This window comes from Artibeus jamaicensis, unplaced genomic scaffold, assembly GCF_021234435.1.
Source record: "Artibeus jamaicensis isolate MK-2021 breed Jamaican fruit bat unplaced genomic scaffold, CSHL_Jam_final scaffold_754, whole genome shotgun sequence".
Classification (NCBI taxonomy): Eukaryota; Metazoa; Chordata; class Mammalia; order Chiroptera; family Phyllostomidae; genus Artibeus; species Artibeus jamaicensis.
This window is the reverse complement of record NW_026522054.1, coordinates 8,004,694-8,025,963: the sequence shown is the minus strand read 5'-3', so window position 1 is coordinate 8,025,963 and position 21,270 is coordinate 8,004,694. Positions and strand designations below refer to the sequence as shown.

At 65.2% G+C, this 21,270-nt stretch overlaps 2 protein-coding genes across 4 annotated transcripts; one reads left to right on the top strand and one right to left on the bottom strand.

Annotated features, from left to right (window-relative positions):
* Positions 1-594: 594 nt before the first annotated feature.
* Positions 595-8,365, top strand: ARL8A (ADP ribosylation factor like GTPase 8A). 3 transcript variants are annotated; one of them, XM_037161069.2, is made up of 7 exons: positions 595-1,165; positions 5,450-5,530; positions 5,658-5,731; positions 6,361-6,454; positions 6,584-6,651; positions 6,835-6,905; positions 7,361-8,365. In XM_037161069.2, exons 1-7 carry the CDS (start codon positions 1,043-1,045, stop codon positions 7,408-7,410), a joined length of 561 nt encoding a protein of 186 aa, XP_037016964.1. In that variant the 5' UTR covers positions 595-1,042; the 3' UTR covers positions 7,411-8,365. The 3 variants fall into 3 exon arrangements, with proteins under 3 accessions (XP_037016964.1, XP_037016965.1, XP_053515513.1); XM_037161070.2 differs by lacking the exon at positions 595-1,165 and adding an exon at positions 1,240-1,877; XM_053659538.1 differs by lacking the exon at positions 595-1,165 and adding an exon at positions 1,901-2,110.
* Positions 8,366-11,036: 2,671 nt separating this feature from the next.
* GPR37L1 (G protein-coupled receptor 37 like 1) lies at positions 11,037-15,303 on the bottom strand. The gene is made up of 2 exons (XM_037160992.2): positions 14,580-15,303; positions 11,037-12,404 (listed from the first exon to the last, which is right to left on the bottom strand). The coding sequence occupies exons 1-2, from the start codon at positions 15,168-15,170 to the stop codon at positions 11,577-11,579; spliced, it is 1,419 nt and encodes a 472-aa protein (XP_037016887.2). The 5' UTR covers positions 15,171-15,303; the 3' UTR covers positions 11,037-11,576.
* Between the last annotated feature and the right edge of the window lie 5,967 nt (positions 15,304-21,270).

Genomic DNA, 21,270 nt, shown 5'->3' with positions numbered 1-21,270 from the left:
CATAAAGGGCAGAGTTTAGGGAGGTGATGCTTAAGCCCCCAGATGCTGCGCTGGAGGCTGACGGGGCTCCTGTCAGCTGCTGTGCGCTCATCTGCAGTGGGAGTGACGGAGATGGCTGGCGCTGACGGCTCATGCACCTCTGACTGAAGTAGCCTCCATGTGGCCACCAAGAACCAGGGAGCACAGGGCAGAGGGCGGGGGTGGCCGGGAGCCTGGGTTCGGCAGGCCCTGGGCTGGGTCCTCAGAGGCCCAGGGGCGTCCCGGCAGGGCTCTGGAAAGAAACTTCAGCTTTTACCAAAACAGCCCAACTTTTTCATTTGCTGCCAACCTTTCTTGCTGCACCCCACCCCAAATGATATTTTTCTAAACATCGTGCTGATATTAGTAGAGGAAATCAACATCTCCTTCAGCCTCAACAGCCTCAAACATCTCCTTCACCTTGGGCCAGAAGGCCCCAAACAAGCGGTTCTGGGTAAATCATGAACCAAACAAGATGAGTCAGAAAACACCCAACCGCCCGTGTGGCCCCTGCTGGGGACGCGCCGGGGGAGGGGCCCAGGGCCCAGAGACGCTCGCAGGCAGGGATGCAGGGAACAAGTCCTCCGTGGCCCCCCTGGCACAGAGGCCTGGTCTTCTTGTCCTGGGAAGTGGGTGAAGCACCCTCTCCGCCCCGGTCACGTGTCCCTGCTTTCTGGGGACGTCACCGGCCCGGGCCCACCACCCTTCAGGAAGGAAGGAGGTGCCAGTCGGGCGCGGCCGCGAGGGAAGGGGACAAATAAACCGAGTCCTCGCTCCCCGAGCGGCCCGGACGCCGCAGCCCGCGCACCCCACCCCGGCCCCGCTCCGGTGGAAGGCGCGCGCGCTCGGGCGCGAGCAGGACGCGGCCCCGGCTCGGCTCCGGGAGCGCGGGGGGCGGCGGCGGCGCCGAGGCCACACCCAGCAGCGAGCGGATCCGGCCGCGAGTCGTCCCGCGCCCGAGCCCCGGGCACCCCGCGGACCCGGCGCACCGAGGCCGCTCTGGCCGAGCGCGAGCGCAGTGACCATGATCGCTTTGTTCAACAAGCTGCTGGACTGGTTCAAGGCCCTGTTCTGGAAGGAGGAGATGGAGCTCACGCTGGTCGGGCTCCAGTACTCGGGCAAGACCACCTTCGTCAACGTGATCGCGGTACGGGGCGCGGGGCGCGGAGGTCGGCCTGTCCCCGCCTGCCGCGCCGGTTGAGGGGGGCAGCCGGTCGCCGCTGGGCCGGCCCGGCGCCGGGGGGAGGAGCGGCCGGGCGCCTGGGGCCTAGCACTGCTCGCGGGGACCCGGGGGCGCGCGACCCGCGCTCCCGCCAGGCCGGAATGGCACTGCAGGGGCGGGGGACTAGGCACAGGGCTGGTGCCCGAGACCCGCGGCCCCGAGGGGTCACGCGACCGGAGGGATTCTCCGCCCAGCGCGACGGCCTTTCCACCCCCGCGAAATAGGGCATGACGGAGCGAAAGTGCCGGGCCAGCCCACCCAGCGTGCTAACCCGGTGGCCCGAGGGCCTCGGGAGGGGGTCTGGGCTAGGCCAGCCGCACCCTGATGCTTTAACCCCTTCTTGCCGGAAGAGGAAGCCCCGGCGCTGTTGAGGGGGAAGGGAGGTGTCCCCCGGGGTTATTGGAATCGGCAGCTGAGGCCCTGGGCCGGAGCCCAGCCTCCCGTTCCAGGACACCCTCCCCGAGGGGCGCCTCCGGGAGCGTCCGGGAGGAGGGCGTCGTAAAGGGAGTTTGGAGGCCCCGCCTGACTCCGAAGTTGCAGGAGGAGGTGCTTGGGACCAGAGAGGAGTCCGAGGGGCGCTGCCCACTCTGGGGCCTGGGAGATGGTGGTCCCGCGGGCTCCCGCAGGCAGGACGGAGGTGGGTGATGGTGAGGCCCGGTGCCAGGGCAGCGGCGCCGAAGGGGTTAAAGTCTCTGTCCTCGGGGAAAAAAGGGGAAGATGAGCCTTGCGGTGTGTGAGCTCTTGGCCTTCCTGGCCCAGCCCCGCAGGGTTGGCTGGGGGGCGCAGGAAGGTTGGGACCTGGTCCCAGTCCCATGCTGGGGATCCTCAGAACTGTGGACCGGCCAGAGACCGGCCAGAAATGCTGATGAGGTAAGTCAGCGGAGAAGTGTGGCTGGCCAGCCATCCTGCCTGACAGGCCCCAGAAGGGAGCCTTCCCTTAGACCAAAGGCTGGAGGAGCCCGCAGCCTGGGTCCCTACGTTCCGGCAGCAGCTGCCTTTCTCGAACTCTGCTTGGCAGAGGACGGGTGTTGGCAGGATCTTCAGGCCCGAGCTGGGTGTTTTGGCACCATGGTTCCGGAGCGCCTGTCCACCCAGGTCCGGCCCTGGGGCCAGACACCGCTGGTTAGACTCGGCACTGACCTGGGCCCCGGGCTCCGTGAGCAGGTGTGCAGGGCCCGACCCCGATCCCCCAGGCCCCGGGTGGCACCGCTTCCCAGCCTCGGTATCCAGGGTTCGTATCCAGGCGATGTCTCCAGGGCACCGCCAAGAGGGGAAGTGAGTTGCTGCCACCCTAGGAGCTGAGCCTGAGTGTCCCTGGGGAACTTTTCACACAGCACCACGGAAGCCATCTCCTGGACCCTGGACCAGCCTCCACGGGCACCCCAGTGGCTTCCGTTTCCTGGTCAGAAGGGTGTCCTCTGGGCCAGTGTCGCATGCAGAGCGACACTGGGGCACTGGGGCAGGGCAGGGCAGGGGCAGATTCCTCTGTCAGGGTCAGGGGTGCCCGGGAGGTGCAGGGATGGCCCCCCTGCCCAGCACAGGCACCCCCCTTTTGATACGAAATGTATCCTTCAGTGCACACATCCCAAAGCGCAAGCAAACATCCCTTCAGGAAAGCCATGTCCTGGGCTTCCGTGGAGCTGTGGTCCAGGGTCACTCAGGGCCTAGGCCCTCCAGGGCTCCCCACCCCACGCACACCCTCTAGAGTGTCTCCCCTTGTCAAGTGCCCGAAACTGCGGACCGGAGCCTTGTGTTTCTTTCTGTACGTGCAGCACAGTGAGAGATTAACAACAACGACTAATAACAAAATAGAACACTTGTAACAACAGACCAAAATCAGAGTTGCGGGAATGTGGTCTCTTGCTTACAAATCGTCTCATTGTCCTGGGCGTGCGGCGTGGAAACTGGACAAAGCGGTGATTCACGGCCCAGGCCGGCAGGACAAGTGGGATGGCGCGGGATTTCATCACACCACTCAGGAGGGTGTGCACTTTCAACTCACAAACTGTGTGTCCTTGGAATTTTCCACTCAATATTTTTGGACTGTGGTTGACCGACCACAGGTAACTTCTTTTTTTTTTTTTAAGATTATAGTTAGTTATTTTAGAGACAGGGGAAGGGAGAGAGAAAAAGAGGGAGAGAAACATTGACTGGCTGTCTCTCGTACACCCCCCTCTGGGGACCTGACCCACAACCCAGGCGTGTGCCCCAACTGGGAATCCAACCGGTAACCTTTCGGTTCTCAGGCTGGTGCTCAGTCCACTGGGCCACCCCAGCCAGTGCTGCTCCTGACCTTCAGAATGGAACTTGTGAGATCGGGAGGTGTCAGTGAGGACAGGAAGTCCTCACGGGGTCCCAGTCAGCGCGGTTCACAGCTGCCCTGGCACCTGAGGGTGCTCCGGGCACCCCATGTGCCCAAGGTCACAGCTTCCAGGTTGGGCTCGTCATTGCACAGAGGCCTGAGGGTCCTCTGGTTCCCGAGGAGCAGTCACGGGTCCTCGTGCTGCGTCCACCACACCCAAGCTTTTGTGATCCTCGTCCGCTAGCTTTGAAACAGAAGCCCTGTCCGCACGTCATAGAGCACAGGAGGCACACGCCAGGCCCTCTCGGGCTGAACCCGGCCCTCCACCTGGTTCTGTCCGGCCCAGCGCCTTGTTTCTACCCAGCGGCAGTGCCGAGCTCCTTGCCCCTAGTTAAGGAGTGGTTACATTTACACAGCCCTACAATCACATTCGGCCCTTTGAAGGCAGACAGGCTGACATGGCTCCCAGTGAACATCAGTTTGACACCCTGTCATAGAAGGAAGCCCTGAGGCCCGGAGGCTCAGGTGTCCTGTCCCGGCCCCTGCAGGACAGGAGGTAAGCGGTACCTGAGCTCGATGTCCTCAACGGCCACGATGGGGATGGAGTGGACGCTGGTCCCACAGATGCCCGTCCCCACCCGGCACCCCGCTGGGACTTGGGGGCCCCGGGGACGAGTGGCTGTCCCCGCTCTGCCAGAAGAGGAGCACTTCTCAGGGAGCCTGCCTTTCCTCAGACTGCTGACCTGGGGGGGCTCTTGGACCCTGTGACATCGGATAGGACTGGGAGGCCCTTTCCCTGGAAAATACACACACATGGACACAAGTGTGAGCACGCAGTTCCTGTAGTGCTGGGTGGTGCGGGGGTCCTCAGGCCCTGGGTCTGGGCTTTAACGGGAGTCCTGGGCTGTTGGGCCTCGCATCCGAGGGCCTGAACATGGTGGGGGTTCCCACAGATCACCAGGGACCTGGGTGCTCTCGGTCAGAGGGGCCTTGGGGTAGGCGCACAGCTCTGAGGAAGACACCCCAGCTCCTACCAGGGGTGTCCAGCCTTTGGGCGTCTCTGGGCTGCACTGGAAGAGGACGAATTGTCTGGGGCCACTCGTTAGATACACTGTGATACATAATCACAAGAATATCTCATAATGTGTTTAGTAAATGTCCCCCCAGCCCCCGCGGTGGAGGAGAGAGTCTGTCACTCTCAGGGACCAGGTTGAGTCGGCTGCAGCCTGCGTTCTTCTGTGGGACATAGATGTGACCCTGAGTTTGGTCTGCCCTTAGATGAGGCCTCTGGCTACTGGGAACACTCTAGAAATCCCGGAGACAATTTACAGGGGAGAAATGAGAAGTATTAGGGTTTGGAAATGGGTCCTGCGAAGTAGACTTACCGTCCAGCCCCCCGTGCTCCGCAGCGTCTACTGACGTTGTGGACGTGGTTGAGCGGGGCCGTGCGCAGTCGCAGATCGCACAGCGTCCGGGTCCGTCCTCACGAGTGCGGGGGGGGGGGGGGGGGGCGGGGACAGACGCACAAGACCAGGGAGAATCCAGAAAGTGCTGGGTGTGCACTGCGTGTGCACTGGGGGTGGCTGGTTTACCCTCCAAAACATGTGTGCTTCCCTGGAGACCCCTGACGGTTTCCTGCGAGCTGTTCAGGGCTCTGCCGCTTGGCAGGTGTCTGTTCCAATGGGGGAGCCCGGTCGGAGCCCCTGAAGAGCTTGTTCTGGGTCTGTGCAGAGAGGCTCACCGGCCTCTCGGTCATGGGGGGACCTCCAGGGTGGGACGGGTGCCTGGGGTGCTCCTGAGCTGGCCGCAGGGGGGCGCCAGAGGCGCTCCGACCTCTGTGTCATCTGGGAGGTTCTCGGGGTCTGGTCGACTTTTGCCCGTTTTCCGACTCTCGCTTCTCCCTCCAGTCAGGGCAGTTCAACGAGGACATGATCCCCACGGTGGGGTTCAACATGCGCAAAATCACAAAGGGAAACGTGACCATCAAGGTAGCGTGGAGGGAGGTGGAGGATGGGAGCAGGGAGCCTCGGGAGGCCATGGGGGGGGGGCACCTGGGAGGCAAGAGGCTTTGGTTGCCTGCCCGCTGCTGAGACGCTGCCCCTTCTTCTTGCTCAGCTCTGGGACATCGGGGGGCAGCCCCGTTTCCGCAGCATGTGGGAGCGCTACTGCCGCGGCGTGAGCGCCATCGTGTGAGTGCCCTCGGGTCGCGGCCCCGCCTCCCCGGCCGGCCCCGCCTCCCCGGCCGGCCCCGCCTCCCCGGGCCCAGACGCAGAGCTGATCAGAGGTGATCCTGTGCGTGACCCGCTGCCGCGCTGGGCCTGCCGCTTCTCTGCAGAGCGCGCACCCGCTGGACACGCCTGTGCGGCCCTCCTCAGGGTCTCCCCGAGTCCCCCACCCCGCAGCCACCACTGGCCTGAGTTTTGTGTGGTTTAAAGGGTTCGTTCCCTGGCTTTTTAAAGATAACGTCCCCCTGCGAGCAGATGCCCAAACAGCAGATGAGTCCCCAATGTTTGTGACCTGACTTTTTGGAGCTAGACAGCTGGGCCTGCCTCGGCTTGGTTCCTCGAACTGACAGGTCCCCCCGCAAAGGCCTCAGTGGGTTGCTTTCGGTGGGGGTCTCCCCGCTGACCCTGAAGGCCCAAGCTCAGCTACACGGGGTGGGGGGGGGGCGGGTGCAGGGGACAGGACCCTGAGGCCCGGGAGTGCCTGCAGGTTTCACCTCCATCCGCCCAGGAAACATTCCCGGGGCCCCCGCCAGGCTGCAGCTCCTGCCCCTCCTTCCCTGTGGTGTCACGCGCTGTCCCGCCGTCTCCCCCAGGTACATGGTGGACGCCGCTGACCAGGAGAAGATCGAGGCCTCCAAGAACGAGCTGCACAACCTGCTGGACAAGCCCCAGCTGCAGGGGATCCCGGTCAGCTTCCGGGTGGCGTGGGGGGGCCGGGGCCCTCGGTGCCCAGGCGTACAGTGAGATCACGTGGGGGGGGGGGGCAGGCAGAAGCCAGGCCCGCCGCCCTGAACCCGGGCCCTCCCTTCTCTGTAGGTCTTGGTCCTGGGAAATAAGCGAGACCTCCCTGGAGCGTTGGATGAGAAGGAGCTGATTGAGAAAATGTGAGTCTGGGGACTTTTCTCTGCCTTCCCCCTTTGCTCTCCAAACCCCCAGGCTGCTCCCCAGCACGCGTCTGCTCTCAGCGCCGGCCACACGGGGGCAGCAGAGCCCACCTGCCTGGGAGCCTCACCCTCTGGGCCCCACCCCAGGCCCCGCGCAGATTCCTCTCTGGTTCCCCCTCCCAGGAATCTATCTGCCATCCAGGATCGTGAGATCTGCTGCTATTCCATCTCCTGCAAAGAAAAAGACAACATTGGTGCGTGGGTTTGGGGCTTGCGGGTGTCCTGGGTAGCAGGGGGTGGGGGCAGGCCCTGGTGGGCGGTTTAGCCTGTGGTTCCCAAAGCCCCGCTTTCCCTCTCAACCCCCCTGCCGAGGTCCTCCTGGGGGAGGCCCCCATTCCAAGCACCTTCCCAGCTCTGCGGGCCACTCCTGTTTGGCCTCAGGCGGAGGGCTCCACCCTGGGCCTGGCCGCCCCGCCTGGAACACCCCAGGGCCAGATAGGGTGCCCCCCAGGACCCGCCTGCACCCTGACACCCTGACACCTGCCTGGGGCCCTTCACAGCCACGGGCTCTGGGCTTCGGTGGCCTGAGGGTGGATCCTGGCCTCAGTGTGGGGAGCCCTGGGCTCCCGTGTCACTCCCGTGGTGTTGCTCCGCCTCCCCCCAGGCCCAGCCCAGGAAGTCCTCTCACCTTTCCCTTGTCCCCACCCAGACATCACCCTACAGTGGCTTATTCAACACTCGAAATCTCGGAGAAGCTGAGAACGTGGCCCCGCCCCTCGGACCAGCGACCCCCTTCCAGACCTGATGCCGAGCTCCCCGCCTACCTGCTCCCCTATCCCCCAAATCCCCCCCTCGTCACTGGTGTGGGGAGGGACCCTCTGGGCACCCTAGAGCCCTGTTCTGCTGAGGTTTGAACTCCTGTTTTTATTGTAAAATAAATCGCTCCCTTCTGGTCCCTCAACCTCTCGCCCGCCCGCCCCTGTCCTGCGGTCCCCTCGCCTGTCCTGCTTCCTCCCCTCTCCACAGCCCTGGCCCCAGCCCCCACCCTCCCCCGTCCCCATCCCGTCCTGCCCTTTCCAACACTCTTCTGTTATTGTCCTGTGTGTACAGTATATATATGTATATATATTTTAATTTTTTAATTTAAGCAAAGACTAAAATCAACCATTCGATGCTGCAGGGGCCAGTCGGGGTCTGGGAGGAGCAGCCTGGTGAGGAGGGGTGCGGCTGGCTCGGTGCAGGGCCAGGGCGGGGAGGCGGAGGCCGGCACTCGGGGCACCGGCGGCTGTCCCGTGCCCTGGGAGGTCCCCCGTCTGGGTCTGGCTGTCCCTGCTGGCATGTCACAGGCTGACAGAGTCCCGGGACGTGCCCCTCCCGCCCCCAGCCTTGTAGGGCCCCAGCACAGCCAGCTGCCCCGGACCGGCTGCCCCAGGGGCCAGAGCCCAGTGCCTGTGTGGTGGCCCCCGGCCTACCCCGGCCTCCTGCTTTCTGTCCTCACTTCCAGAGTCACGCCAGGACAGAACTCAGCGGGGCATTGGCTCTTTGGGTTTCATGTTTGCTTGTTTATTTAATTTAATGATTTGTAAAGTGACAGTCCTCTTTCTTTTTTTATACTTTTCAGCTCATACGTAACCTCTGTTTGGAAAACGATTCTTGTAACTGTACATTTTTTTGCCTCCTAACAACACGAATAAATTAGCAATTTTGTGCCGGGGGTGTGTGGTGCTGCTCTTCCTCCGCAGAGGGCGGGGGGGGGGGGGGGGCCGTGGCACCTCTCCACGCAGCACCAGCAGCCGCGGAGAGGGGCTCACCACAGCACCTCACGGGGCGCCCACCCGCGTATGCCGGGCCTTCGCCAGCCTCCTCTGTGTCCAGTTGGACCTTGTGGCCCCAGCTGGAAGCTTACAGCTGCCCAGTGTCACTCGGGGCTGTGTAAGGGGCTGCCCAAGGCCCGGGAAATTGTGGTTGGGGGATGGGCCCAGTTTCCTTTCAGCCAGACAGCACCTCACCTGCAGCCCGAGTTGGGCCACAGCCAGTCCTCTGTCCCCACGGCCCACCTGGCCGGAGCCCGCCGACTGTCCTCAGGGCAGAACCTGATGGCCTCCCTCCTCGGCTGCTGGCTTCCAGGGAGGGGCTGTACCCTCACCCCTCCGCCCACTTCCAGCTGTCTTCCTACCCACTGGCACCCGGGTGCCCTCCTCACTGCCCACAGCGACCGGCCCTGCTCACCCAAATCCGAGGCCATCTTGACCCAGTTTCACCGTGAAGCTCCGCCCCTGCTGCTCGCTCAGCCTCCCCTTCACCCTGGAAATGGAGCCCGTGCATCCACAGCACACGGGGTCCCCTCACCTCCCCCTGCAGGGAGACACGCTTCAGATTGGGCCCTGGGCCTGGGTGGCCCTGGCGGCTCCCGGCTCCACCAGCCCTCCCCAGCACTCAACCTCCCTGGCACCCGGGGCCTCCTCTGGGGGGTGCAGGGTGCAGATGGGGGGCACTCACCGCCAGAGGAGTTCGGGGAGAATCTGGGTGGAATTTGGTCCACAGAACTCAATGATTTCACAGTGCCCCCCGCCCCCCGCCCTGTGAGGAGGTTGAAGTGGGGGTCAGGCTGTCCCCTGCCCTCCCTGGCCCGGAGCCTGGGGAGCAGGACAGGGGAACTTCCGTTCTTGGGTCCTGTGTCCCCCAGGGAGGGGGGGTATGAGAGCAGCCGTAGATGGGACACGGGGGCCTGACCTGGCCTCAGGCAGCACTCGAAGGTGGACGCAGAGGAGAGGGGCGCTGTGTAGATGGCTGCCCTTGGGGTGTCCCTGGGTCACCGCCCACACCCCGAGGAGCGCAGGCTGCTCTGGCCCGGCCAGCTCCAGCCCTGCAGAACGGAGCTGGGAAGGGAAGGAGGCGCCCGGTGTCCCTGGAGCTTCACCTGCTCTTGTCCTCCTTGGTGACCGGTCCTGGGGAGGGAGGCGTCCTCCCCCTCAGAGGGCGAAGCCGAGAGGGGACAACCCGTGACCGAAGTGAGGTGGCCGCCGCCGCACGGCCCCCCTCCCACGCAGCCCCAGGCCCAAGGGCTGCCCTCCTGAAGCCCGCCCTGCGGAGAGTGAGGGTCAGTGCCCAGCTGAGGCCCCCCGCCCACCACTGCCAGGCCTGGGACCCCTGAGCAACAAAGACCACATTGTTCCCCAGTTGGTCCAGGCGGAAGGGACAGTGGCTCCTTCCCAAGGCCCGGCTGGCCTGCTGACTGATTCTGCAGGCGTCCTCGCTGGCCGTTTGGGGGGGGGCAGTTGTGGCAGGGCCTGAGAGCCCACCGCCCCCTCTGCACGGAGCTGGCAACCCAGCACAAGGGAGAGGCCCCCAAACAAGATGCTGAGGGGCACCCCCTGCCCGGCCCCCGCCCTCCATCGGCAGCCCGTCCAGTGCCCAGCCTTCACCTCGGCTCACCCGGGGCCCCTCCTCTGCCACTGGGCATCTAGAACAGGGTGGGGGAGGGGATGTGGAGGGGACACAGGCCTGGCTTTGCCCGTTGTCCAACCTGCCCCCCCATCTTAAGTTTCTACAGACAAAGCTGGGGCTGTGGTCGCCGTGGCAACAGGTCCGCTGAGCCACGGGTGGGTGTCCCCCCAGCGAGGGTGTGCGCCAGGCAGCCATCGCCTAGCAACAGCCTCCAGCCCCCGGCCGCGTCACAGGCCTGGGGAGGGTGCCAGGGAACAAGAACAAGGCTGCTAAGATCCTCGGGGGAGTGGGGAGGAGGCTTGGGTACAGGGCAGGCTGAGGCCAAGGGGTTTGGGAGGGGCAGGCCAAGGAGATGCCCAGGGTCCCCCTGAGATGTTCTCGGTGGGCCTTGTGGGCAGACTTGCCAGCGGGCCCTGGTCCTGAAGGCAGCCAGGTGTCTGGGGCAGCAAGCGGCTGGTGGCCCCGGCTGAGTGTCCCTTCTGGTGTCCGTTGTGCCATTTCTCTGGGCCCAGCCAGGGCCGAGGTCCCCAGAGGAGGTGGGGTGCCCAGGGCAGGACTGGCGGGAGGAGCTGCGTGGCACGGGGAGGAGAAATGAGGGGACAGTGGGGCGGCAGCTGCAGCGCAGTTGTCCTCAGGGACAACAGGGGCCTCAGACGCAGGCTGGATGCCCAGGGCTCCCAGGGGACGGCTGCTGGCGCCCCTCAAGTGGAGCTTTGTGGAGAGGGGAGCAGGGGACAGACCTGGCAGCCCGACTCCCCAGGGACAGCCGGGCTCAGACCTGGGAGAGGACTTGGTGCCCTCCATCCACGCGGCCCTTCTGTGTCCAGCCGGCCACGGGGCTGGCGGAGCACCAGCCACAGGCTGGGGAGGGCCAAAGGTGACCAGGAGCCCGGCCCCCAGGGTGTGGCACAAGGAAGTCCAGCGGCATGGGGCTCGTTCTACCTAGTTTATTGTTTTCTGTGGAAGGCTGCTATGGGGGAGTATCGAACAGGGGACATGGGGACAGGGAGGCCTGGGATGTGTCGAAGGAGGAGGAGGAGGAAGGAAAGAGAAGCTTCTGGAAGAACTGATGGCGCCATCAGTTCTCAGAGGAAGGTCCAGTCTGGGGTGGATCGGGTGCAGAGAAGAGCCGAGTGGGGCTGGTCCCTGCTCCAGGATGGGAAGGTGGGCAGAGGAGACTCAGAGGGGGCACGTCTGGTGGGCGTGGGGCTCGCAGGCAGAGGGGTGAGACAGGAAGGAGCCGCATGCCTGGCCCCCAGCATGTGGGACTGCGTTTCCGGAAGGGCAGCGCTAAGGACCTGCAAGCATCTCCGGTGTTGAGGACAGGACGGCTCCACTGGGGGAGGGGGCTTGGACGTGCCCAGACCTCAGTACAAGGGACCCAGTCCTCCTCTGGCGGGCAGGACGGGCAGAAAGGCCAGCCCCCTGGGGACTGGAGGCCCTCTGGCCCCTCCCCTGGCGCCCCCTGGAGCCTGGCCTCAGCAGGGCGTGCCCAGGGGCAGGAGCGGGGGCGACTCCCTGGGCTGGTGGAAGTAGATGGAGGAGGAGGACATCTCCGTCTTGAGCTTGCTGTCCGCGCCGGGGGCGGCTGCGGGCTCGGGGGGCCCGGCACAGGCCTCGCAGCAGGCGGCGCAGCAGCAGCAGCAGCAGTCCAGGAAGGCCTGGCCCAGCGGCCGGGAGACACATAGCAGCAGCACCGGGGTGGCGGCGGCCTTGAAGAAGGCGGAGAACTGGGCGACCAGGCCCAGCAGGCCCAGGGTGTGGCGGGCCAGCTGGGGGGACAGGTAGGCCAGCACCACGTTGCAGATGTTCTCGGGCAGCGTGCACAGGGCGTAGACGGCGGTCAGGCCCACCACCGTGCCGTTCAGCTGGCGCTCACACGGCTCGTGCTTGCCGGCCCGGCACTCCGGCTTCCTCGCCGGCGGGCCCCGCACGCGCCACGTCACCAGCTGGCAGGTGACCGTGAAGAGGACGGGCAGGCAGAAGTAGCAGCCGAAGTACCACCACATGCGGGCGTTCTGGTAGGTCATCACCAGCGAGTAGAGGGACTCGGGCAGGCTGGCCGAGGGCTTCATGACGCACGTGTCCACCGTGCCCGCGGCGGGGCCCGGCTCCTGCACCAGCTGCCACAGCAGCAGCTCAGGCGCGGCCAGCGTCACGGAGCCCACCCAGATGACGGCCAGCTTGGCCAGGATGGACTGGCACCGCTCGATGGGCCGCAGCTTGGGCAGCGTGCTGGTGGCCACGTGGAAGCGGTCGATGCCCAGGGCGCAGAGGCTGAAGGTGGTGACGCCCAGAGAGCAGACCTGGGCAGGGGTGGGAGGGAGGGAGAGGGCAGGCGCGGTCGGACCGGGGGCTTCGGTGCATGCGGCACAAACCCATGTGCTTCTGTTACTACAGCCCACGGGCACAAACACCAGGTGCTTCCCGTGTCATCGGGCCTCACAGCCAGCCACCTTCAGCAGGGGCTGCGCTGGGTCGGGCGGGAAGAGTGACCTGCAGGGGTGGTGTTGAGGCCACACCCAGGCGGCTCAGTACCTCCAGAGGATGGGGGGGGCAAGTGCACCCCTCAGAGCCTCATGCTCCTGGGACCTAGAAAGTGTCACTGGGGCGGAGTCAGAGCGTCGACGCACAGGCTCGGAAGGCCCTCCCGTCCCCGCCCCGCAGCGTGTGAATGTGCGGTCTCAGGGAGCACAGCTCACACACTCACACTCACACTTGCATGCTCACTCATACGCACAAGCACTCACAAGCACACCCTCATATGCTCACACATTCATAAACACACTCACATGCTCACAAACACACTCATGAACACACTCATAAACACTCACACTCACGTGCTCACTCTCACCCTGTGCAGAGACGCCCGGCTTGGCTGTGTGGGGTCGAGAACTCGCCCGCCCCTGCGGGCTGCTCACTGTGCCCACAGGAACCTCGCCCTGCGAGCCAAGAGGAAGATGCCAGGGCCGCCGGGGAGAAAGAGCCAGAGAGAAGAAAGGACAAGGATGCAGACCACACAGGGACTGTGCTCAGTGGCCCTCTGTCCGCCCTCTTTCCTCTCTGGCCCAGGAACAGGTCCCCAGCTGTTAGCACCGCCCCAGGGCTCCTGCAAGAGACGCCCCCGCCCCCAGCAGGGGCAACGAGCTCTCTCCTCTCTCCCCACATCTCAGGAAACATCTCGAGTGTTATCCTGAGACCATCCCCACAGGGGCTCTCGCAGCCGTGCATTTGGTCCCTGTCGCCCACCCTGGAAGGAGGCTCTTCCCACTCGTGCATGACCTCTGCCCTGGGGGGGGCAAGGAGGACCCTGTGTGCACCCTCTCTGTGGGTCACTCCTGGTACAACCACCGTCTGCTGAGTTCTCTCCTTTCCCAGCCCCACGGAATCCTTCAAGGGCTCGGTCAGGTGGTTACTGTGGCTGTCCCTCCCCAGTGTACAGATGAGGACACTGAGGTCGGAGCAGGACAAGTCACTCACAGGTCATTCAGCATGGCAGGGTGGGGCCTGGTCTCCGATCTTGTCCACTCGGCTCCAAAGTCCTGTCCAACCCTCCCCTGCTGGACCCTGCTGGCCAGGCCCTGAGCACGCCCATCACCCAGATTCCGAGGCCTGAGTTCCAGGGTCTCCCCTCAGGCTGGAGTCCTCAGGGCCACCCGGGGGTCTCACTGGGTGGGAAGAGCCAAAAAGGACCAAGTCAGCAGCTGAGCCTCAGAGAAGAACCTCCTTAAACACGAAGCCCTGCCTGAGGCGCAGGGACTGGGGGCAGAGCCGGGACGGCAGCTGCGTTCTGACAACTGGCTCCGACCCTTCATCCTCCCAGGCAGGTCACCAGGTCGCACGTGGCTCTCAGCCTTGGGACGACACCCCACCAACCCAAAACTTAAAAGGCTGCTTGCACATTTCTGCTCCTGTGCAGGCCCCAGGCCCTGCAGAGTCTCAGTGAGATGCCTGTGTGGGGCGGTTTTGTCCTGATTAAACCCATGTCCATTGACACCACGGGCTCATCTCAATGTGGGAGGTGCCTGGGGGATGACAGGGGACCCTTAAGGACTGGAGCCCCGACCATTCACGGGGGGGGGAGGACACAGGTGGACCATGGAGTCTGCAGGACCATGGGGCTCTCCCTTCAGAAGCCCCCTGGGGAGACAGGGTGATGGGGTGGAGCAGGGGCAGTGATCTGGGACCCGAGAGGGAGGAAGGTGCCCCAAGGGCAGGGTGTCCGGAATGCACAGACAGGGGCAGATATCAGCGCAGAGTGCGGGGGAGCGGTGGCCCCCTCAAGCAGCTCCCACGGTGGGGACCAGGCGGGGCCATAGCCAGGGCCCTGCACCCCAGGGCCTGCTTCGCCCGAGAGCCCCCCGCGAGCCCCGTTTGCAGGAGAAAAGCTGCAAGACTAAGCTCCAGGCCCTGGCATCAGGTTCCACACCTCCCACCTCCAGCAGCCTCGGCCCCTGGCCCTGCCGCGGCGGGGCACTCACCTCCAGGAAGGGCACCGCCCGGCAGGAGACGTCCCCCAGCAGCCTCTGCTTGGTGAGCTCGTCGAAGACCACGATGGGCAGGCAGAAGAAGAGCACCAGGAAGTCCCAGAGGGCCAGGCTGGCCAGGATGGCATTCCAGGCGCTCTTCAGGTAGTAGCTGTGCCACACGACGCACATGACGGCCAGGTTGCCCACGATGCCCACGGCGAACACCAGCAGTGCCAGCAGCAGGACTGCGTAGGCGCCATAGGAGCCTTCCGTCACCGGGTACAGGGGGTTCTGCATCTGCAGCCTCTGGCCTGGCGCCCCCGTCACACGGCCCCATGGCTCCGGCCCGCCACCTGGGGCGTCCCCATCCCCGCCTGGGGCGCGGCTGGTGGCCACCGAGGGCCCGGTGGGCTGCAGGCCAGCAGGGCGGATGGGCCGGGGGAACTCAACCCACTCCTCGGGCACGTACTGCTGCACCCCCTTGGCCTCCTCATCCTCGGTGCCTCTCCTGGGCCGGCCTGCCTGCTCCGGGACTCTGGTTCGGTGACCACCCGTGGCCGACACCACAGTGAGAGCGACGGCCAGCGGCCACAGCCACCGCATGGCCAGAGGAGCAGGAGGCAGCTGCCCCGCGGAGAGCCGCCGAGGGCCAGGGACCCGGTGCTGCGGACTCCAGTGAGGCAGCTGGCCGCTCGGTCCGCCCCCAGGCAGGCGTCTGGCATTGCCAGCTGCTCCAGCGCCCTTGAGCCACTCCCTCCCACCCCGCCGGCCTCGGGCTGGGCAGGCCCTCTGCTGGACACACAGCGCCCTTGCTGCCCTGCGCCCCAGGACGCTCCTTCTCAGCCCACAGGGCGACCGCACATGAGCCCCACACGCCCTCTCGGCCCCCCCCCCACTGCAGCACCCCGAGGACTGGCGGGACCTGGGACCCTGCCTCCCCAGGTTCTAACGCCGCTGCCGCAGACCTCGCTGTCCCTCGCTGAGCACTGAGTGGGCCTGGTGCTCAGCCGACTTCTCTGGGACCCTCACAGCAGCCCCTCGGGGTGAGAGGTGACGTTGCCATTTTGGGGACCAGAGACCTGAGTCTGCAGAGAGAGGCTGGGGCATGGTCTGCGCCCGGAGCCCTTTAACTTGACACTGTTCGCAGCGGGCCCATGTCCACCTGCCGGCCTCCTGGCCACGTGGACGCCCTCGGAAACCAGCAATACTCTGGGGTCTGAACGCCACACTTGGCCCCAGGCCCCAGGTGGATGGCCGTCGGCAGAAGCAAGCCGCTCCCAGCATCTGCTAGGCTCCAGCCACTCAGCACACAGGTGTGGGCAGGACCTCGGCCGCCAGGAGTGTCCAGTCCAGAGGGGGACATCCCTATAGGAACATCATCTCGGTGCCACCTGCTGGGCACCCTGACGGGTGCAGGGCCAGACGCCAGGGAGCCTAGAGAGGCTGGAGGCTGCTGGGAGACGTCCCTGGAGAAGTGACTTTTGAACTGACCCTGACAATGACGGGCGAGCTGGGCAAGCAGACAACGGGAAGGAGGGCGCCCCGGGCAGAAGACTCGACACGTGCTAAGGTCCGGAGGGGTGGCTGTGGGCGCTGGACCAGGCAGACCACAAGGACGCAGGGGTGCGGGGGTGAGGGCCCAGAGGCCGGCGCATCAGCAGTGCAGGGGCGAGAAGGGCGCTGATGCCCGGCACCCTGAAGGCTGGAGCTCGTTAGAGGAGGCTAAGCAGAGAAGGAGGACGGGACGGGCAGCCTGGAGCAGGGCTCACAGCCCAGGAGGAGGCCGGAGGGGCGGGCAGCGTCTCAGGGCCTTGGCCACGCGTGGGAGGGACAGGCCTGGGCTGACCCGGGCGTGCGGTGGGCAGTGAGGCTCTCCCCGTGCAGGAGAGACTCGGCGACCCCGGTGGGCGGCAGGGACCTCGGCTTTGCCGTCGGGGAATGCTCCGCGTGCAGGTCCGAGAAAGGCTGGACATGGCAGCGGCGCAGGCCCAGGCACACACCACCTGGTGCAGGGGCGCTGGAGACGTGCCCCCTCTGGTCCTTCCTGGCACCAGTGACGGTTCCCTCGTCACCCCATGTCACACAGGGCAGGTGCTCCGTGATCGCTGACCCCCAACGGGGCCCCACAGTGCTGGTGGTGGGACTCTGAGTTTTACCGGAGGCCACTAGGGGGAGGCAGATATTCAGTGACCAGTGACAGGCTGTGCTCACTGTGGGAGGGGCAGGCCCAGCGCTCCTCTCTGGTGGGGCTTCTGCTTCTAGGAAGATCCCTCCCCTTGGACCGGGCTCAGGCAGGGCCCTCCCAGGGAAGGAAGTGAGCGGGAGCCAGGCTCTGGCCCTTGGAGTCTCTGCAAGATCCCAGGAATTCCCCGTCCCCCTCCCTCGGAATTTCCCCAGCGCTGGCGACAGCAGCGGCTGTAGGTGGCAGGGGGTGGGACAGAGGCTGGGGCCCTGGTGGGACACACACATGGATAGGGACACACCCATTACCATCTTTGTTTGCAGAGAGGCAGGTGGCTGCCAGAGCAGCCGGGGTGGGGGTAGCAAATTCTGGGCAAGCCTGTCCCCAGCCAGAGTGTAGGCCTGGGCAGGGACATCCCTCTGGCCGGCAGCTGGCACCAGACTCCTGGGTTAGGACACTGGATCCCAGTGGATCCCCAGGCCAGCCCTCTGAGTCCTGGGCTCCCTGCGGAGGGTCTCTGGGTCCTGGTCCAGGGGACACTCCGGGCTGCTGCAGGGAAGTGCTCCTAAGCACTGGTCCCAGCTGCCTGCAAGCCCTTCCATGTCCTTGACCACTCACTCACTCAGTGTACAAATACTGGTTGAGCACCTACTGTGTGCCAGGCATCATCGCGGGTACTCAGGAGACACAGAGCCAGCCGTGCGGCCACCACCATGCCCACCCCGCGTTCACATTCACGGGCCGTTGGAGCCGCTGGAAACCTGAACCCAGGTAGCACAGCAGGCACTGTGGGGAGGACGGGGCATCGCGGGGCCTCTGGTCTCCCCCCTTCCCTGCGGACTGTGGCCCAGGCCCGAGTCTCCCGTGGCCCTTTAAAAGGAGAGACCTCCACAGCCACCAAGTCAGCGGTCCTCAAAGCGTGGCCGGGGTCACCCACAGCTAGGACGTGTTTAAAAGACACATTCTTAGTCCCCATCCCAGATCTGAAGATCAGCAAGGTGCTGGGAGCTGCGGCCTGAGTTCTAGCAAATTCTCCAGGGGATTCGGGGGCAGGCAAGAGTTTAGACGGTGCCAGGAATGGGGGCGGGGGGAGCTCCTCCCCAAAGCCTTGGAGCGAAGGAAGCTCTCAGAAGGGGCCAAAGGAGACAGAGCCCCAGGGCTCGCAGACCCCGCCCTCTCTGCCCTCAGGTGGGCGGGGCCAGCCTCCCTATCTGGGACCCCAGTGCCTGGCGTCCCAGGCACAGGCGGCTCACCAAGTCAGCCCCAGTCCACGATCCCTGCATCCCCTCGGTGTGGAGGGCGCGAGGCCAGCTCTGGTGTCCTCACCAAAAGGAAGACTGGCAGCTGTCCTGTGGCAGCAGGAGGGTCCACCAGCAGGGTGCCCTGCACCTGGGGACATCTCCGGGTCACTCTGCCCAGCCGTGGCAGCCGGGTCCCCCAGGACGCGGGTCCCAAACCCATCTCACCCATTCTCTTTCCTGGCCACGGTGTCTGGATGCGGGAAGGCCTCAGGGGACCACACTGCCACGCACACGGCCGGTGATGGAGCCCGGCCATCTGGCCTGCCAGCGCAGCCACCTTCCAGGGCCCAGGACACCTCCACTGCGGCTCCAGGAGGGGGCTCATACAGACACGGATCCTCCGCGGGTGGTGGGAGGGCTCCAGACTGCCCTGGGTCAGGGGCCCCGGACTGTCCCCTTTCAGTGCCAAATCCAAACTTGTCTGCGATCAGCCCATGGCAGGGGTGGAGGAAACCAGGGTGGTATTTGTTGAACAAATGTTTACTGATCATTTTCTGTTCCAGACAGGTAACTAATGTGCCTGAGCCTGGGTTCCTAATGAGCAAGTTGGCCTCTCTTTGCACACCTCCACTGATGGAGAGCTCACTACCGCTCAAGACAGCCCCTTCCGGGGTTAGACTCTGTAATGGCGTGGACATGACTCCTTTCTTAGAAAGCGACTCCAGGAGAATCTGCCCATCGGTTCTGGTTCTGTGCCCTGGATGGGACAGGTCACACATGTACACCCACGGGCTGGGAAGTGGTGAGGGAGCTGGTCCGCCAGAAGGGAGGATGGACAAATCTCAGGCAGGAAAGGAAGGTATCTGGTGGGCAGCGAAGGGTGACTCCAGGAAGATGCAGCCGCTGGGTGGGGAGGGGCGTGTCACCCCCTGGAGGGCAGCGCCTGGGCCCCAGATGGGACATCGCGGGTGGAGGAGCCCGGCAGGGGTGGGGTGAGGCTGCAGGAGGCTGGGAAGCCCTTGGAGGGTCATCTCCATTCCTCCCTGTTGCCTCTCCCCACGTGACCCCAGGCAGGAGGGCCTGGACGTCCCCGACACAGTGTCTTCCTCTAGGGGAACACCCTCCTCGGGCAGCTGGGGCCTCCAGGGCTGGGACCTGGTTCTGAAGCCCTGGGTCAGGGAACAGCCATCTGTACGGGGGCAACCATCTTGGAGGTAGGGTGGGGCCGAGGTCCTACTCCAGCCCCCACCCTTACGGGCTGGCACGGCCCACGTCTGGGAGCCCAGCCAGGGAAGCAGATCGTTCACGGCCAGGTGCCCTTCCCGGCTCTGATGTCCTGACCCGGTGGCTGCCAGCCTCAGCTCGAAGGAATGCCGTGGGGGTGGGGAGGAGGCTCAGCCCCTCTGAGCCGGCGGCCTGGGAAGGACGGCCTCCTGCTCAGGCCTCTGAGCCTGAGAGCAGCCCCCTGCCCTCCTGCCTCTGGAGCTGGGGGGTCGGCTCCTCTGACTCAAAGTGCGTGTGAAGGAGACCATCCCCACCTGCTGCTCCGTCAGCCCCTGCTCCCCCCCCAGCCCACCCGCAAGCACCACCCCGATGGCCCATGGCCAAGGGTCTTTGTGCTCACGAAGCCCCAGAGGCTGGCAGTGTGATGACCCTGATGGGGACTCTAGGGACCTCGGACCCCACGGCCAAAACCCTGCTTCTTCTCTCTCCCTGGGTGAGCCGTTCATGGAGGTCGACAACGTCATCGCCCAGCCTGGGCGGAGCAGAGGGGGAAATTCCCAGATGTAGCAAGGCCGCCGGCAGACACCATGACCCCTGCCTGGTGCCCCAGGGTTGGGACCTTGGGCCTGTGCGTGGAGAGGAGGTTTTCTGGCCCCAGGTGAGGCTCCGCCCTCCCCGGCTCTGCCGACTGCCTGGCCCGGGGCTCGCTGTGAGCCCACACAGGGCTGCCGGCTCCTGCTGAGAGTCTGTGCTGTTTGCACTGTCGCAGTTTGGTCCCCAGCAGAGCTGGGGGGGCCGGGCCTGGGGGCTGAGCACAGTAGCCCCGGCACTGCCCTCAGAGGACTTCCAGTGTGAGTGTGATTTCTTTGGACCCCTCCAGGTGACACTGAGGCAGGCTCACATTGTCCCAAGCACCCTCTGCGGGGGTCCCTGTGGCCCACAGCCCTGAGCCCCAGTGCCTGGGACCTCAACGACCCCTGTCTCAGCCCAGGCTTCCTGTCTGGTCTCCAGAAAGAGCCCACAGGAGCACCCAGCCCCGCCAGCCCTGCGGCGGGTGCCAGGGGTGAGGGTGGAGGGCCTAGGAGGCGTGCCTGTCCCACCATTACCCCCTGGGGCACCCACCCAGGACATCCTCCAGGGCGGGCCCATGGCCAACATCTGACCTGGCTCCTGGAACTTGGTCAGGTTCTCACCAACCAGAGCAAACATGAGCACCGAGCCCTCCCACACATGGAGAACCCACCCTGTCTCATCTGCAACTGGGGACCTTTGCTCAGGGTCCCTCGGGCCCCTTCAAACCCACTTTCCCAGAGGAACTTGCTTGGCCCACCTCGTGCTGGTATTTCGTGTGCTTTCACTTTCCTTTGCTGCCAAGCTCGGCCTCCTGGCTCCTAGAACGTCGTGGGGACCCTGGAGAGACACGGGCAGGTCGGCTGCTGTCTCCTGGCCCTGCTGCCCTGCTCACCTCTGACGGGGGCGGGGGGGGGGGCGCAGGGGGTGGCTCTCGAGTGTTTATCTGTGCGGCGTGTCTGTGCGTGAGTGTGCCTCCGCGTTCGGTGTGCACCCGGGTGCCCCCCCCGGAGGGCAGCATTGTGGAGCTGGCCCGAGCCACTGGGAGAAGGACATGGCCCCAGGATGGCTGCAACAGGGCGTGTCCAGCGGGCGGCCGCAGGTGTGCCTGCTGGAAGAGGGACAAGGCCCAGGCCTCCAGGTCTGCTGCCAGTGACTCACGGCTGGACTTCGGGGCTGCCCGGGCGCCGGGTTCACCGCCCGCCTTATCTCAGGGCTTCTCCCCGCCCAGATGGACAGTGTTCTCTGAAAGGGCAGTGACACTTGCAGGCTGCTGCTTCTGGGTCAGTGGGACATGCCCTTCGGGCAGCATTCCCAGCGATGTGTGGGTTCACCTGGACCTCGGCAGGCCCTGACAGCCCCGCCCTCCCATGTCCAGGCACCGGCTGCGGCCCCTGATGGGCCCGGCTGGCACTGGCCGCAAGCTGCAAAGCCACAGGGGGCTCTCCTTTGTTCTGAATGACCCCCCTGAACTGACCGGAAATGC

Coding starts and splice junctions, on each gene's coding strand:
- ARL8A (XM_053659538.1), top strand. CDS start 1,958: ATGAGCCTTGCGGTGTGTGAGCTCTTGGCCTTCCTGGCCCAGCCCCGC. Junction 6,455..6,583: donor CCCAGCTGCAGGGGATCCCG/GTCAGCTTCCGG, acceptor CCTTCTCTGTAG/GTCTTGGTCCTGGGAAATAA. Junction 6,906..7,360: donor CAAAGAAAAAGACAACATTG/GTGCGTGGGTTT, acceptor GTCCCCACCCAG/ACATCACCCTACAGTGGCTT.
- GPR37L1 (XM_037160992.2), bottom strand. CDS start 15,170: ATGCGGTGGCTGTGGCCGCTGGCCGTCGCTCTCACTGTGGTGTCGGCC. Junction 12,405..14,579: donor GGGCGGTGCCCTTCCTGGAG/GTGAGTGCCCCG, acceptor ACCCCTGCCCAG/GTCTGCTCTCTGGGCGTCAC.